The sequence below is a fragment of the Thermochaetoides thermophila genome, assembly GCF_000221225.1.
Source record: "Thermochaetoides thermophila DSM 1495 unplaced genomic scaffold scf7180000011822, whole genome shotgun sequence".
In the NCBI taxonomy this organism is placed as follows: domain Eukaryota; kingdom Fungi; phylum Ascomycota; class Sordariomycetes; order Sordariales; family Chaetomiaceae; genus Thermochaetoides; species Thermochaetoides thermophila.
Genome location: NW_006383038.1, coordinates 2,871,183 through 2,885,288, shown reverse-complemented (window position 1 = coordinate 2,885,288; position 14,106 = coordinate 2,871,183). Strand labels below are relative to the sequence as shown.

The window sequence follows — 14,106 nt, the reverse complement described above, 5'->3', positions numbered from 1 at the left end:
CAGCAGGTACAACTCCGGGCTTGTTTCCCCACACGCCGCCTAGGGAGTGGGGCGACATAGAGATAGGTGTTGACGGAGAGATAAGGCGGCACGAACGAGTCAACAATGCCTAAGACAGAAGCAGCTAACCTGCTGGCTATCTGCAGCTAACAGCAACGGTTGTAACGGGAACGAGCTCTTCAGCAACCAGCCGGCTAGAGTCAACATGCAGAGACCTCAGAATTGCTCTGGACGTGTTGATGTCATGGTAGATGTTGCTATTCGCAAGCTTTGCTACTTCTCTCACCAGGCATTGCAGCCATCCAGTGGCACTGCTTATTCGAAATTGAGGACTGCGCGGAACTGGAAATCGGCTTCGCAGTCGTGAGATATCGCGGTTTAGGCAGAAAGGAGAGCTAGAAGAAAATGGATAATAGAGGTAGTAAGACAGCAGCGTTGACTTCCACAGAGGTAGGGCTTTGAAAACGTAGGAGAAGGGGGTGGGACGTCCGCTCAAGTGATTTCATATATCGACTTGAATTAAATTGAATTGTAGTATAATTTTGACCCATGTCGCCCTGGAGAGTGCTTGGCCGTACCCACGACGGGCGGCCAAGAGGTGATTATGGGCTGCTTAAACTGCACTATATACACATCTCGTGTATCAACCTCTAGATTAAACGGTGACTAGCGTTTCATTGTGCCTAGCCCTCCTTGGAACATCAGTTGTGCTCAGGGGAGCGGAAGAGGTCGGTCTGGTGTCAGGAAAGCATTATATTTTTTAAGATCCACTTCTCCCTTCAGGTTTTGTGGACTGCCGTTGACCAATCATCCAGTTAAGCCCCTCAAGCCGCAACGCCAATATTCTGAGCTAAGAGCTTTCTCATTTTTGTCCCTCGGTATTGACTAGCTCGCGTACCGAATACTCTGACGAGTCTCCTGATCATGCGTCGTGGTTCAATTGTTTTTAAGATAACATTATAGGGTTCATCCCTTATTGCATCAGTCAAACTCACTTCCAAACACTCACCCACCCCTCATCGCTGCTGCAGTTCTAGCCTTTGGGAGGATGACTTCGACAGCTCCCTTGCTTCTTGGTACCTTGGCTTTAATAGATGAACCTCTCTACCTAAAAGCCAGCTACAGTTTGATGTAGATCGTCCTCTCCAGCTTCGTGACCAATATCGACACCCTTTTTCGACCGCGTTTCAAAAGCCACTTAGCTGTTCAGGGCATGGACCAAGGAGCAGATTCTAGAATCAAATGTTGAAATTGGGTTAGAGGTTGCAGAACAGGGCTAATAACATGGACCACAGAACAGCTGCAGGAAGAAAAAAAGGAAGAACGTCGGAGGGTGGGGGGAAGGAGCGCAGGATAAAGGACAAAGAGGACATGGGTAGAAGGATGAGAAATGGAAGAATATATGGCATTTACAGCACTTAGGAGCAAGCCTAGGGGTAAAATTACTGAGCTACCGGGCTGTTGAGCGGACTTTAGATGTGTTTCTGGTATAAGAGAATTAAGTGTCGTGAAGAGAAAAACCCCAAACAGTGACCAGTTCTCGGAATCGATCAGTCAATGTAAACAAAGAGATAGTAACATATAGATTGCAACAATTCCAAACTGACTTCTAAAAGATCGCCTCAAAATGCGAGTCTCGTATACATTGTCTAAATAATTGCGAGACCAGCGTAAGCTCGCTTGCCTTGGAAATAGAAAACACACTCATTGAGGCTTCCGCATTATCCCAAATCCCATGAACAATTGAGTTGAATTCATTCAGAAAGCGCTTAGGAAGTTTCAGGCTTGCGAGCATATACGATACGGCGCATCCAGTAGAGGTTTAATCCTGGTTCTCTAAGCTGCCTTCGCACGTGGGCTAGGAAAACTTGCGACGCCTCAGGCTGCCAGCCGAGAACCTCGTTCAATACATAAATGATCCATCCTAAGAGCAAGAGATCGTGATTAGTTCTAGGTGTTAATGAATAAGATATGGGAAAAGAACATACCGTCAAGGTCTGCCATCGCTCCAGCCTTGGTAATAAGGCCGATCTCTCTTTGGTGTTCATCTTCTGGCCAGTCGCCAAATGGAACCTTAATATCTCGGACGTGAATATCAGTAAACCCAGCGGCTTCCATGCCTTTTTTTTGGATTTCGTCTTCATAAAGCATGAAGGTACGACCCATTCTGTTCCCAGCTTCCCGATAGATCTTGGGATATTGACCAAGCGGACTATCTTCGTCGATTCCCTTCTCAGAATACCAGTGTGCAGAAACTTCCTGGTGCTCAATCCAGCCACCAGGCTTGAGACAACGGAAGGCCTGCTGGTAAAGAGCATCCCAGTCGATGACGCATCCAAGCAGGAACCGGATGTGAATGAAATCGAATGTGTTTTCCGAAAAAGTCCACTCGCGGGTTGCATCGTCGATTTGGAAGCTGACATTTGGGGGAACCCAGGTTGGTTGGATAGGTGTAATGTCTGTGCCAATTACCTCGACATCAGGGTGAAGATCACCAAAATCACTGCAAATCGTTAGCCACGAGAAGGCTGTTTATTTATCGGATGATGGTTTCACTTGCATTGCCCAATGGCCTGCACCTGTGCCAAGATCGAGAACTTTTTTAACCTTTGGAAATTCCAGAGGGGCAAAGTGCAGTTTTCCGTCCATTGCTAGCAGATAGGAGGCATGCCTGCATGAGTGTACTTGAGTTAGTTGATCCGGATAGGCCTTAGGGAAAAGCAAAAAATTGGCCAATGCTCAAGCGGAGAAAACATACAGGAGGTCTAATGACTCGATATGCTTTCTATCGTTTGGCTCCCAGGCCTGTGCATTACCAAGCTCAGAGTGAAAGGTCCGGCCATGAAGACTGCGGAAGCGCAGAAGACTACTTGTTATTGAAGCAGTACTCGTGAGAATCGACTCTGCATCTTCTTTGCTGTCCGGACCCTCTTCAATTTCCACAGGGTCGAGCTGAGATCATAAACAGTGTAAGAAAATAAGAATATGACGGGGGAGCAGTAGGGAATTTGTGATCAAAGCTTACATTTGTCCAGTGGGAATCTGGAAGAATGCCAGGATCATTGGATTTCTGTGTCATTATTAAGAGTGGAAAATGATATTGGCCAGAAGTGGCTTCACTAAAAGGCTTGAGTGTCTGCAATGATCCGATGTTAGAAGGAAAGCGATCCGTTCAATCAGACACTGATTTATCTTTGGCTGGCATGCTCAAGGTCCTTATATATCCACTTCAACTGCCCCTCGACCAGGCATCCGGGTAACTCTGAACCCTGCCGCATATCTCTGCACGCATCACTTCCCCACGCAGCATGCAATGCAACTTTTCGTTAGCTAGGTCAACATTGCATGCTGAATTACGCAGTGCATGACGTCGTACCCAGTGGCATCTGCTTAACTTTTAAGACGATACACGGTGTATATTTCGGACTACTCATGCAGGAGGGATTACACAGTATGGGTGGGCACATAAACCGGAGCATTAGTTTTACATTCGAGTCCACAGCGGAGTTTGACTACGGGCTGTTGAGAATAACAAGTTTTGATTCAATGGCCAGACCAAAACACACTGCATTTCCCTCCAAGCTACATTCGACCGGCTTTCAGCAAGTCTCTGGCTTACGACCGTAGACAACACGACGTATACAGTAAAGATTCAATCCTGGCTGATTTAACTGCTTCCGGACATGGGCTAGAAAAACGAGAGCCTCGTCTTTTTTCCAGCCCAGCGTCTCACACATTGCATATAAGAACCACCCTGAAATAAAATTAGCGATTATTCGTTTGATGTGATATAACAAGGATATCTGTGCTCAAAGCCTGGTTCTGAAATTTTAAGGGGAGACTTGCCGTCAAATCTGCCAGTGTAACAGCTTTTGTTACGATACCAAGTTCTTTTTGTTGTTTGTTTTCTGGCCAGTTCCCGAACGGAACCTTAATGTCCATAACTTGGATATCCACAAATCCGGCGGCTTCCATGCATTTTTGTTGCACGTTGTCAGCATATAGCGTGAAGGAACGTCCGGACTTCCTTCCAGCCTCGGGGTATACTTTGTTAAGCTGACCTAGAGGGCTATCTTCGGGGAATGGTGTGTCGCTACGCCAAATCGGATCAACTTCCTGGTGTTCAAGCCAGCCACCGGGCTTGGTGCAACGGAAGGCCTCCTTATAGAAGGCATACCAGTCTGAAATGCAGCCAAGGAGGAAACGGATATGAATAAAGTCAAAGGAATCGCTTGGAAATGTCCAGTCTTGATTGGCGTCATCGATTTCGAAAGTTAGGTTTGGGGAATTCAAGATGGCTGGATTGGCGTAATGTCCGTGCCAATAACCTCTGTGTTTGGATGAAGGTCGGCAAAGTCTCTGGGAACTGATTAGCTTACATATAACTACTATAGGTGTTTCAATACTTACATTGCCCAATGCCCTCCACCAGTTCCAGCATCAAGGACCTTTTTCAGCTTTGTATCATCGAGAGGAGTGAGATGAAGCTTCCCATCCAAGGCTAATAAACATGAAACATGTCTTGGACAGAGCCTGATTAGTTTCTGAAACAACGATGCGCAGATAGCAACCCGATCACATACAAGAGACCCAATACTTCGACGTGTTTTGCATCGTTTGGGGTCCATGACTCGGCCTGCCCAATCTCAGAGTGATACGTTCGGCCATTAAGGCTTCGATATTGGCGGAGACTGCTTGCGATGGAGGTAGTGCTTGATGCAAGGCTACCCCGTACCGAAGAAATATCGGACCATTCATCTTCCTTGTCCTGCTACACTGCCTCGATCCCGAGCTGCGATTGCGTTGTTAGAATATATGTGCAAAAGAGTCAGTTGACATATCCGAATCCTGTTGATTACGTATCCTATGCCTGTGGGCTTGCCCCTCGCCCAAAGAATTCTCCTAACTTGCTTGAACTGACATCGAAGAGAGGGGAGAATATACATTTGCCCAATGAGAAGCTGGTAAGATGCCAGAATTGTTAGCTGACTCCAACATCGTTAAGGACGTGGTCACAATCTCGAGAGCAGTTGTCTGGTTCAAGAATGTCGATGGCCGCAACGATAGAGTTGTTGGCAAGAGAAAATTCTGCAGCCTGGCGTCTGGTGCTGCTGTAGAATGTTGAATCTCAACTAAAGGTACGAACACGTCTCAATAAATCACCAGTACTCATTTTGCTCTGAAGGTGTAGGTATTCAATCACAGACGGTGTCCCGGCCTACAGAGCGAACAGAGCGAAGGCCGACAGGGCGACGTGGCTGTTGTCTACGGATCTCACATGGACATCTGCATGTATACAATCATACCAACATGCCTCAGCGTCTCGTAACCAAAGTTCCCCCACGGTTCAAGCAGCTGTTAATGCATACATGCAGTTGGAATCATCAGATATTTGCTCTTCAGCAACCAAGCACATGCACCCTTATCAAGTTCAGAACCAACAGAACCTGTTGCATACCAGCATATGCATATACAATGCCATAGAAGAATAAAAATATGTAACAATATGTAGGTTGATGCTGCAATCACAGCAGCTCGGCTGCTGCTGTCCTGCAGAAAACACCCCCACATGAGGAACCCCTCCGATGCATGCAGGGGTTATCGGGAAAGTCCCCCGAGGTCACTCGGTTCTGTCACCAAAGCGAGAACGTTACCTCTGAGGATTTAAGATACCCAAGATCGTCAAAGCGGCCAGCCTTCCGAGCTTTCGCTAAACTTCTCCGTCAAAATCATACAAAAGCTGTCTCTTTGCAGGTTTCTTTGTCCATCAACTATTATTCCTATAACATACGTCAAGAATCTTAAGCAAACCAGGTCCTTCAATTGATCTCATCCTCAACAATGGGAAAGTCAGATAATAATCCAGGTGTTCTCCCGGCATCTCATTGGGGGAAGGTATGTTTGACAGTCCTTTGAAATTACTCGTGTGTTATCACCTGCTCACTAAGTGACCTTGCGTCGAGATGTAGAAGACCACGCAGGAGCCTGAGGATGAACAAAGTGACACTTCATCGTTTCGGAGTAGTTTTCTTTCGAGCACCACATCTGTCGCAAGCAGCCTTCGGCACTACCGAAGCCTTCATGGTCGTACTTATCATTCGGAGATTGGAAATGCCCAGTCATGGACCCCGAATGATGAGAAGCATGTTGAGGTTCAGGACCTAGTGTACGGTTTTCATCAAACGCAGAGTCTATTGACGTCAAGTTGCTCGTTCCACTAACTAGTGCTTGTTTCTATTATAGACATGCCTCATGCTTGTTGGCAATGGATGGAAAACTCCATCTGTCCCCTCTCGACTCGGCCAAGATACAAAAGGTACTCGATGTTGGCACCGGCGCTGGACATTGGGCAATGTAAGTGAGAGTCACAATTCTTACGTTAATGATGGATTTTGACTATTCTACTTCAAGTGACCATTGTATCTCGTTTCGTGGGCAATTCTAACTGTGCTTTCCTAGTGATTTTGGTGATGTTCATCCTAATGTGGAGGTCATTGGTACCGATATCACCCCAATCCAGCCATCCTGGGTCCCCCCCAATGTTAGCTTTCAGATTGATGATGCCAATCTCGAATGGACATTTCCAGACAATACGTTCGACTTTATCTACGTGCGTTTCTTGCTAGGCTGTATTGTTGATTGGAACGCCTTCTATAAACAGGCGTTCCGTTGTACCAAGCCTGGCGGTTGGTTCGAACAGACGGAGGTACAATTGAAGTACATATCCGATGTCAAGCCGATCCCCCCGGATAGTCCGCTAGGTCGCTTAGAAGCTATCTTTGCGGAAGCGGGACAAAAATCAGGCCGTTCGTTCACCTTATACCAAGACGACCTCCAGAGAAAGGGCATGGAATCCGCCGGTTTTACGGACATCCAAGTTCGAAATATCAAGGTGCCGTTCGGGAACTGGCCAAAAGATGAGCTCCAGAAAGAGCTCGGCATCATTACGAAGGCTGCATTCATGGAAGACCTCGATGGTAAGCATTTTCCCTTTCTCTCTGTTCCAAGAACTAAGACATGCATCACTACCTATGCTTCATGCACTTGAGTCAGCGAGAATAAGGATACTAAGTTAATGCACCTAGGATGGATGCTTTACACATTGAACAATATCCTGAACTGGAAGCCAGAAGAAAGCCAGGTCTTTTTGGCACATGTCCGAAAGCAATTGCATGATCCGGAGCTCAATCTCTACTTCTTACGTCGGGTTGTATATGGTCGCAAGCCCGAAACCAATTGAGGGTTGGCGCAAAGTCTTGCCGTTGTGCACGGTATATTAACTTCAGGATATGGGCAGCATGTTGGAATTGGGAATCGCGATTTGTCAAACCGCGGCATGGAATGATGTGTGCACTGAACCTGTCGTGGACGCACCCGAGTTTCTGCATGTATACAGTCATTCAATGATCTATTCGCTTCAACTTACATAATCTTTCTGTTTGAATGCATCCTATCATGGGCGCGGGGCTTGCTGATATCTCGGCAGTACCGGTAGCTAATGATGTTTCACACTATTACAACTTGCAGAAATGTCAATTATGCCAATTATCAAGATTACAGGTTCCTGGTTCCTGTTGATATCGAAAATGGAACGAGGACGTAGTCGTTTGAACTTGTGATCCTGCTCTGCAATGGAGGAGCAAACAGCCCAACTCTAAAGACGGGTTGGTTCCTGAACTTCTTAGGTGCCTCGTCTAACTCTTCGCCCAGGGAGTTGCGTACAGCTTGACCGAACATATATAGGCCTCAACAACCTTTCTGCATCTGGATTCTTAAGCCGCTTAAAGTTTATTGTTTTTCCTACGCTACAGTGAGAAGTCCAGCTGACAATAATCTTTGCATGCCTTTGGACCAACATTTTCTACTGATGACTATCTGGCCCAAACGCAGCTGCCGCAAAAGCCCAACCCCAGTTTCATGGTGTAGGTAATGTTGCTCTTTCAAAGCCATGGAAACAAGCCGAAAAAAGATCACCTAGAATGCTTATATTTACGAAGTCTCAGGCTTCCTGCCGTAAACCACACGATATCTGAACGAGAGCTTTCGTTTGGGGTTGTTAATTTCTTTCCTGACATGGGCAATGAAGACCTGCGTATATTCCGGCTCCCAGCCGAGAATTTCAGTGAAGGTGAAGACCAACCATCCTGGGTAGAATTAGCACACAATTCTCAGACTGGGAACTGGTATAAAAAAATTCACCGCGGGGGGTACCCTCCGGTGGGTGGGGGGGGGAAGGAGAGGCGAATGCAGCATACCCTCGAGATCTGCTAATGTGTACGCTTTGGCGAGAAGACCGAGTTCCTTCTCATGCGCATCCTCGGGCCAAGGGCCGAAGGGGATCTTGATATCCTTTACCTGAATATCGACGAAGCCAGCTGCTTCCATTCCTTTCTTTTGTATGTCGTCCGGAAGTACGTCGAAGGTACGCCCGGCCTTTTTTCCGGCTTCCGAGAAGGCCTTGTTATAGATGTCCAGCGTGCTCCCCTCAGGAATCGGTTCCGCGTCGTCATACCAGTGGACGTAGGCCTCGAAATGTTCTATCCAACCTCCCGGCTTGGTACAACGGAATGCCTCACGATAAAAAGCATTCCAGTCGGTTATACATCCAACAAGGAAACGCAAATGAACGAAGTCAAAACGATTATCGGAGAAGGTCCACTCAAGGTTTGCATCATCGATCTGGAAGCTCACATTGGGAGGAACCCAAGACGGCTGCATGGGCGTTATATCAGTGCCAATGACCTCGGCATTCGGGTATAAATCACCCATATCGCTGGCGGTAGTAATAGTTAGAATCAGAAACACTCTTGACTTTATTCGACACTCGGGTGGGTTTGTCACACTTACATGGCCCAATGGCCTGCGCCTGTGCCAACATCCAGGACACTTTTCAATTTCTCAGTATCAAGAGGTGCTAAAAACAGCTTCTCATGTATGGCTGTCAAACAAGTGGCGTGCATTAAATCGAGCATCTCGATATGCTTCTGGTCGTTTGGTGTCCAGGACACAGCATTGCCTATCTCCGAATGATACGTTCGGCCATGGAGACTGCGAAACCGGCGCAGACTGCTTGCCACCGAAGTAGTGCTCGAGAAGGAGTCTGAGGTGTACAGAGAAGAGGTGTCGTCATTTCCTGCAGCGCTAGGTTCATCATCGGGCTAGATAGAAGAGCGTTGTTATAAGTAAATGATCAATAAACTCATGATTCATATGAGGAAGTGAGTAACATACATGTGCCCAGTGAGATGCGGGAAGAATGCCGGCAGATGGAGTATCGTTGGCGGTCTTGTGGCTTGACTGTTCGACCATGGTATATGTAATTACAGGCGAAGTCCACGATGTGGTTTGAGTCGGATAAATGCCAAACTAAAGTGCTCAGGGACGCACAATTTTGATGTCAACAGTTACACAAGTTTCTCTGCAGCGGGAATTGAAGGTTTGGGGAAGAGGCTGATTTGGGGGAGGGGGTTACACCAAGGTAAAGTATACGGCTTATAGCCCTGGATCTAGCGGGAGCCAGCAGAGCCTTGGGCGACCATCTGCACTCTGCATGCATGGCACCATCAGTCACATCCTAATAGGGCATATCGACTGCAAGTCTGTTGCATCCGGCCTACCCCTGCTGCAGCGGTCAACTGAGAACTGCTTCGAGGTTGGCTGTTTCGTGTTCATACCCCACTCCTTGCCACTTGTTGTTCGCTCATCTTTGAACTATTCCATAATCCGTATGCAAGTCCCACTGACGATTAGGGGCTTTCGTTTTTGTCACCATGCGAGCATAACTCCCAGAATACTTGTCGAGGACTCAAAGGAGAGCATCACAGAAGGAGGAGTCCAACAGATAAGATACAGTAAAAGCGATGATCGACTAACATGCTAGAGGAGCAAAAACGATCAACAATAACGTTCTTCTGGTTGACACGTCGACAGTCAAAACTGAAGCTGTTATTCAGCTCTAGTTCGATTGTTACCGACATCCTTGGGATACGAATACCAGTGGGTAGCCCCTCAAGTTGAATTAAAGGTTTCTCTTTGTAAAAAAACACATTGACTGTCTCCTCTGGTTCTATTACTCTGCAAACCTCTTGGTTGTCATCATGAAACTGACACTATGTGGTTGTGAGGTATGGCGTGGCGCCGTGAATCCTTCTCATTACCAATGATGGCTCGACCGCGAGTAGCAATGCGAGGTTAGAGTCGAATAAAAAACTGCCAGGGACGTTCCAACACCAGCGTGCACTGATCCGTTGGCATGTGCATCTGGACTCTTCTACAGCACCAGACACTAGTAATCAATAAAACTTTAAACTACAACTGCAGATTACCCAAACAAGGTCAAGCTGAATTCACGCCCACTACTTTCTGTTCATAGCGGCCTGCACTTGGAATTTGAACATGTAATCATATCATTGTATGACTGGATCTCCACATAAATCTGGCATCAGCTGATAATACGACAAATAAACATCGAATTGAAACTTATTGGGTTGGTGTTGAGAGCGCGATGTCAACGTACCTGTTGCATGTTCCAGTCTAAACACGGCAGGCGGTGAGCAGCGAGCCATGTGGCAGAATCGCGGAACTTGCCGCCGAATTTTCCGCCGCCAGGATATGCGCTCAGATCCTTGTTCATCGACCGCGACCCTTCACTGGCCAGAGAGTCCAGACATCCAGCGCAGCGACAGTGAGAAAGCCGTGACGTTCGCTCGTTCAGTGCCGCCGCCAATCGCCAGGGGACGTACCTCTCCAACGGATAGACACTCACTGACGGTAAACACCTTGCTGCCGCTGTGGTAAAAAAACCAATCAAGATGCTGTACGAGACGATCGGTATTGTGAGTGCCTTCGCTCCGCCAGACCACCCACTTCCCACAAGGTTCATTACTGATAGGCTTTTCGCCTCAACTCCAGGTCCGTCCGGGCTCCCTCAACGAGGTGAAAGAGTACGTCCCCACCCTCCTTGTCCGATTCTATAGACCATAGATATTCCGAGCTATCTACCCAACCAATTTCCCATCCCTCCTACAACGAACGACCTCCCACATTCAACTAACGGCCCCCTCCCGATCAAAACAGAATCGTCCTCACCGCAGGCCAACTCATCCTCCGACAAGGCGGCGTGATCCGTGACATCGCCAACTGGGGCGTCTTCATGCTTCCCCGCTCCGTCTCGCGCAACCAGGTGCGCTACAACAAAGGCCACTACTTCGTGATCCGCTATGATTGCTCGATCCAGACGCACCAGGCCGTGACCAACACGCTGAAGGTCGACCCGCGGGTAATTCGGTCCGGTGGCGTGAAGTTGGGAGATGGCAAGCTCGAGACGTTGAGCAAGTTCGGGCAGATTCAGTGGAATGCCTTGGAGTAGAAGGTTGCAGAAGACGGAGGGGGCCCCGGTGAAGGTTGGGGGGAAGGGGGGAAAATGGGGGAAATGGTTTGGGTGTGACGGACTTGATGGTCAGTGCTATTATCCCTTGATAAGCTGGCATTATGGTCAGCTGAAGACAGACATCAAACGACGTCGTTAACCCGCAGCACGCCGGCTGAAGGAGTGCCGCACCAGGAAAAGGAGGGATATACCCATTTGAGCAGACCTGAGCTGACGGCGTTCTTGGTGATACCCCAAGTCGGTGGGAGCCTTGTCAGAGGAATTATGTGAGAGAAATGTTTCTGTGTACAATAATGTTCCGACTCAAGCTCAAGTGTACCATACGGGATGATAGACGGAGTAAGGAATGAGGAAGATCTGGTTGGAAACAATGGATGATCTGGACTTTAATCGCGGAGCTCGCGTTTTGCTGGCTATGGCTCAGTTGTGTCGACAAGACTTCTCAGGTTCTCCCGGGAAGCCTCCGGCTCGCCAATTACCGCCAGCTCGCCTGCATACACTTATGCTGTTAGGCCTTCCCACCTAGACCCATTCTTTGTTCCTGCTAGTCTAATTCTGTGTACCCATGCAATGTTCAGTCGTATCGCCATTGAACATCACTGTAACACACAAAGGTAGCTCCCCGGTGCTAGCCATCCTGCCCTCCATCCCCAAGCCCTGCCCAAACACCAACTCACATTGCCGCTCCAGTCAGAGAAAAAGGACCGGAGCGCCATACACGCTTCGTTGACCTCCCGCCTTAGGCTACACCCTAGCATTCGCACTCTCTCCACCAGTATGCCCCCTTAAATCATTATCCTCCCCTCGTTATGAACCCCACCCCCCTAGTTATCTACATCCATTCCATCCCCCTTCACAACCCCGTTCTTCTTGCACCACACAACGAAATCATCAATCAACCCCGGCCAGGCCTGCTCCTCCGACCAGAACCCCAAGGTCTCGTCCTCAAGCGTCTTATACGCAAACAACAATGTCTGATTCCACAAATCCTTACTGATCGTCCTTGTCCAACCATCCGTCTCCAGCACCTCAAGCGGCTCGTCCGGGTCTACCGCATGCCTCTTCTCGGCGTCCTTGCGCGCCTTCTCCTCGCTGCGGAAGCGCTGCCGCAGAAACTCCTTCCAGTGCGTGAAGAAATCGACGTGCGTCGAACGCCAACCGCGCAGCGTCGGCTCGAAGAGCAGCTCCCAGTAGGTGAAGGCGATCGGGATTTCCATCTCGCGCTTTCCGGCTTCTTTGCCAGCAAGAAAGGCGCTGCGGTAGACTTTTTTGAAGTATTCTGGATTAGAGCGACACTGGTCGATGCAGCCACGGATGTGCTGCTTTTGGGATTCGAGAGATGGGGTGACGCGGCGGTTGGACTCGTAGAATTGCTTCCAACCGTTGACGAAACCATCGCGGGTGATCTGGCCCATGGACTCGACCTTGACGAGGTCGGTCAGGACAAATAGCTCGAAGGAGTTCGCGTCGATGCCGAGGGCATCAGCATAGCCTGCTATCTGCTCGAGCCCCAGCTCATTCGCACCTGAGAGTCGGTCAACTCATGCGTCCAGTAAACGCTCTCAAGGCAGGCAGAACATACCACCTGACAGCGAGTCAAACAGCTGCTTCAGGGCCTTCTCAGTAGGGTCTTCCCTCGATCCCCTCGCATACCCGGCATCCTTGCTATCGAAGTATCTGCAAGGAAGCGCGTCGTTAGTCTCTCAGTCGGGATCAAGAGCTCAACTGATAACATGATCGAACATCGTGACGGACCGCGCGGACGAAGTCCCCTTCGCATAAGGCTTTTGCTGAGAGGCATTCGCCTTCGGCTTGGGAGTCCTGGGCATACTGGGTGTAGCGATATTGGAGGGTTGGTCCTGCAAGGAATGCAGTTGGGCCTCTTGAGGTGCTGGCGAGGTGGCTTCTAACCTCTGATTTGGTGGGAGTGAAGAAGAGCAGGGATTGGATGACGATAATGGTGATTGGAGATTATTAAGTTTGTGGTTGCTGTCCGTCTCGGTCGCACCTTTCAAGTGGGGCGACTTTGAGGGAGCGGGAGGTTGACGAGGTTTTCTTTGGAAGCAGGAAGTAAAGAGACGCCGGAACATGGCCGGCACATTGGCTGTATCAGCCTCACTCATAAGAGAGTCTCTCACAAAAAAAGGAGTGAGGGTGAGGATGATAGCGATAAAAGCCACACGAGGTTTCACAAGTGAAATGAGCGCGTGGATTATTCATCCAAGCGATGAGTGACTCCACTGGAGCCAGCGATCGAGCCCTTTTCTAGGAGGAGGCAAAAGGAACTATGTCTCGGCCAAAGATACCAGCCTTGAATTGGCAGAAGTGAAGCAAAATGGCCAGAATAAATGGAAACTAAAGGTGAATCCAGGGATGGATGGACGCCTGCATTGGTGGCGGCGATGGTGAAGGTTATGAGACACTCGCGTCACAGTGCCGAAGCCGTTTTCCAAAACCCTTCCAATGGTCGGCCCTAACACACCGGACGGGCCCGGAGGAACGCGGTAGACGGCAATTCTTGCACTGCTACATCCGGCGGTTCTATGATCGACGGACTTAAAAAAGTCCCACGGTCGTACCGTCGCACAGGACGCGATGGCGGCAGGGGATGTAAGAGATCAAGGCCAGCCAAGAGGCTTCACTTGAAGCCAGCCTTTCGCAATCCCAAGAATAAGCCCACACGGAAAAAGTCATGAACGAAGGAATTTGTGACTTAC

At 48.8% G+C, this 14,106-nt stretch overlaps 4 protein-coding genes across 4 annotated transcripts; 1 reads left to right on the top strand and 3 right to left on the bottom strand.

The window, feature by feature from the left end:
• Positions 1-1,769: 1,769 nt before the first annotated feature.
• Positions 1,770-3,079, bottom strand: CTHT_0072230 (uncharacterized protein; the record flags this gene model as incomplete). The annotated part of the gene is made up of 4 exons (XM_006697421.1): positions 1,770-1,924; positions 1,989-2,503; positions 2,759-2,952; positions 3,026-3,079. 4 exons carry the CDS (start codon positions 3,077-3,079, stop codon positions 1,770-1,772), a joined length of 918 nt encoding a protein of 305 aa, XP_006697484.1.
• A 4,910-nt stretch (positions 3,080-7,989) lies between these two features.
• CTHT_0072220 (uncharacterized protein) lies at positions 7,990-9,309 on the bottom strand (the record flags this gene model as incomplete). Its single annotated transcript, XM_006697420.1, has 4 exons — positions 7,990-8,144; positions 8,256-8,773; positions 8,848-9,158; positions 9,232-9,309. 4 exons carry the CDS (start codon positions 9,307-9,309, stop codon positions 7,990-7,992), a joined length of 1,062 nt encoding a protein of 353 aa, XP_006697483.1.
• Positions 9,310-10,811: 1,502 nt separating this feature from the next.
• On the top strand, positions 10,812-11,368 carry CTHT_0072210 (mitochondrial 37S ribosomal protein bS6m; the record flags this gene model as incomplete). The annotated part of the gene is made up of 3 exons (XM_006697419.1): positions 10,812-10,835; positions 10,912-10,943; positions 11,077-11,368. 3 exons carry the CDS (start codon positions 10,812-10,814, stop codon positions 11,366-11,368), a joined length of 348 nt encoding a protein of 115 aa, XP_006697482.1.
• Positions 11,369-12,213: 845 nt separating this feature from the next.
• Positions 12,214-13,218, bottom strand: CTHT_0072200 (uncharacterized protein; the record flags this gene model as incomplete). Its single annotated transcript, XM_006697418.1, has 3 exons — positions 12,214-12,914; positions 12,972-13,066; positions 13,145-13,218. The coding sequence occupies 3 exons, from the start codon at positions 13,216-13,218 to the stop codon at positions 12,214-12,216; spliced, it is 870 nt and encodes a 289-aa protein (XP_006697481.1).
• Positions 13,219-14,106: the final 888 nt, after the last annotated feature.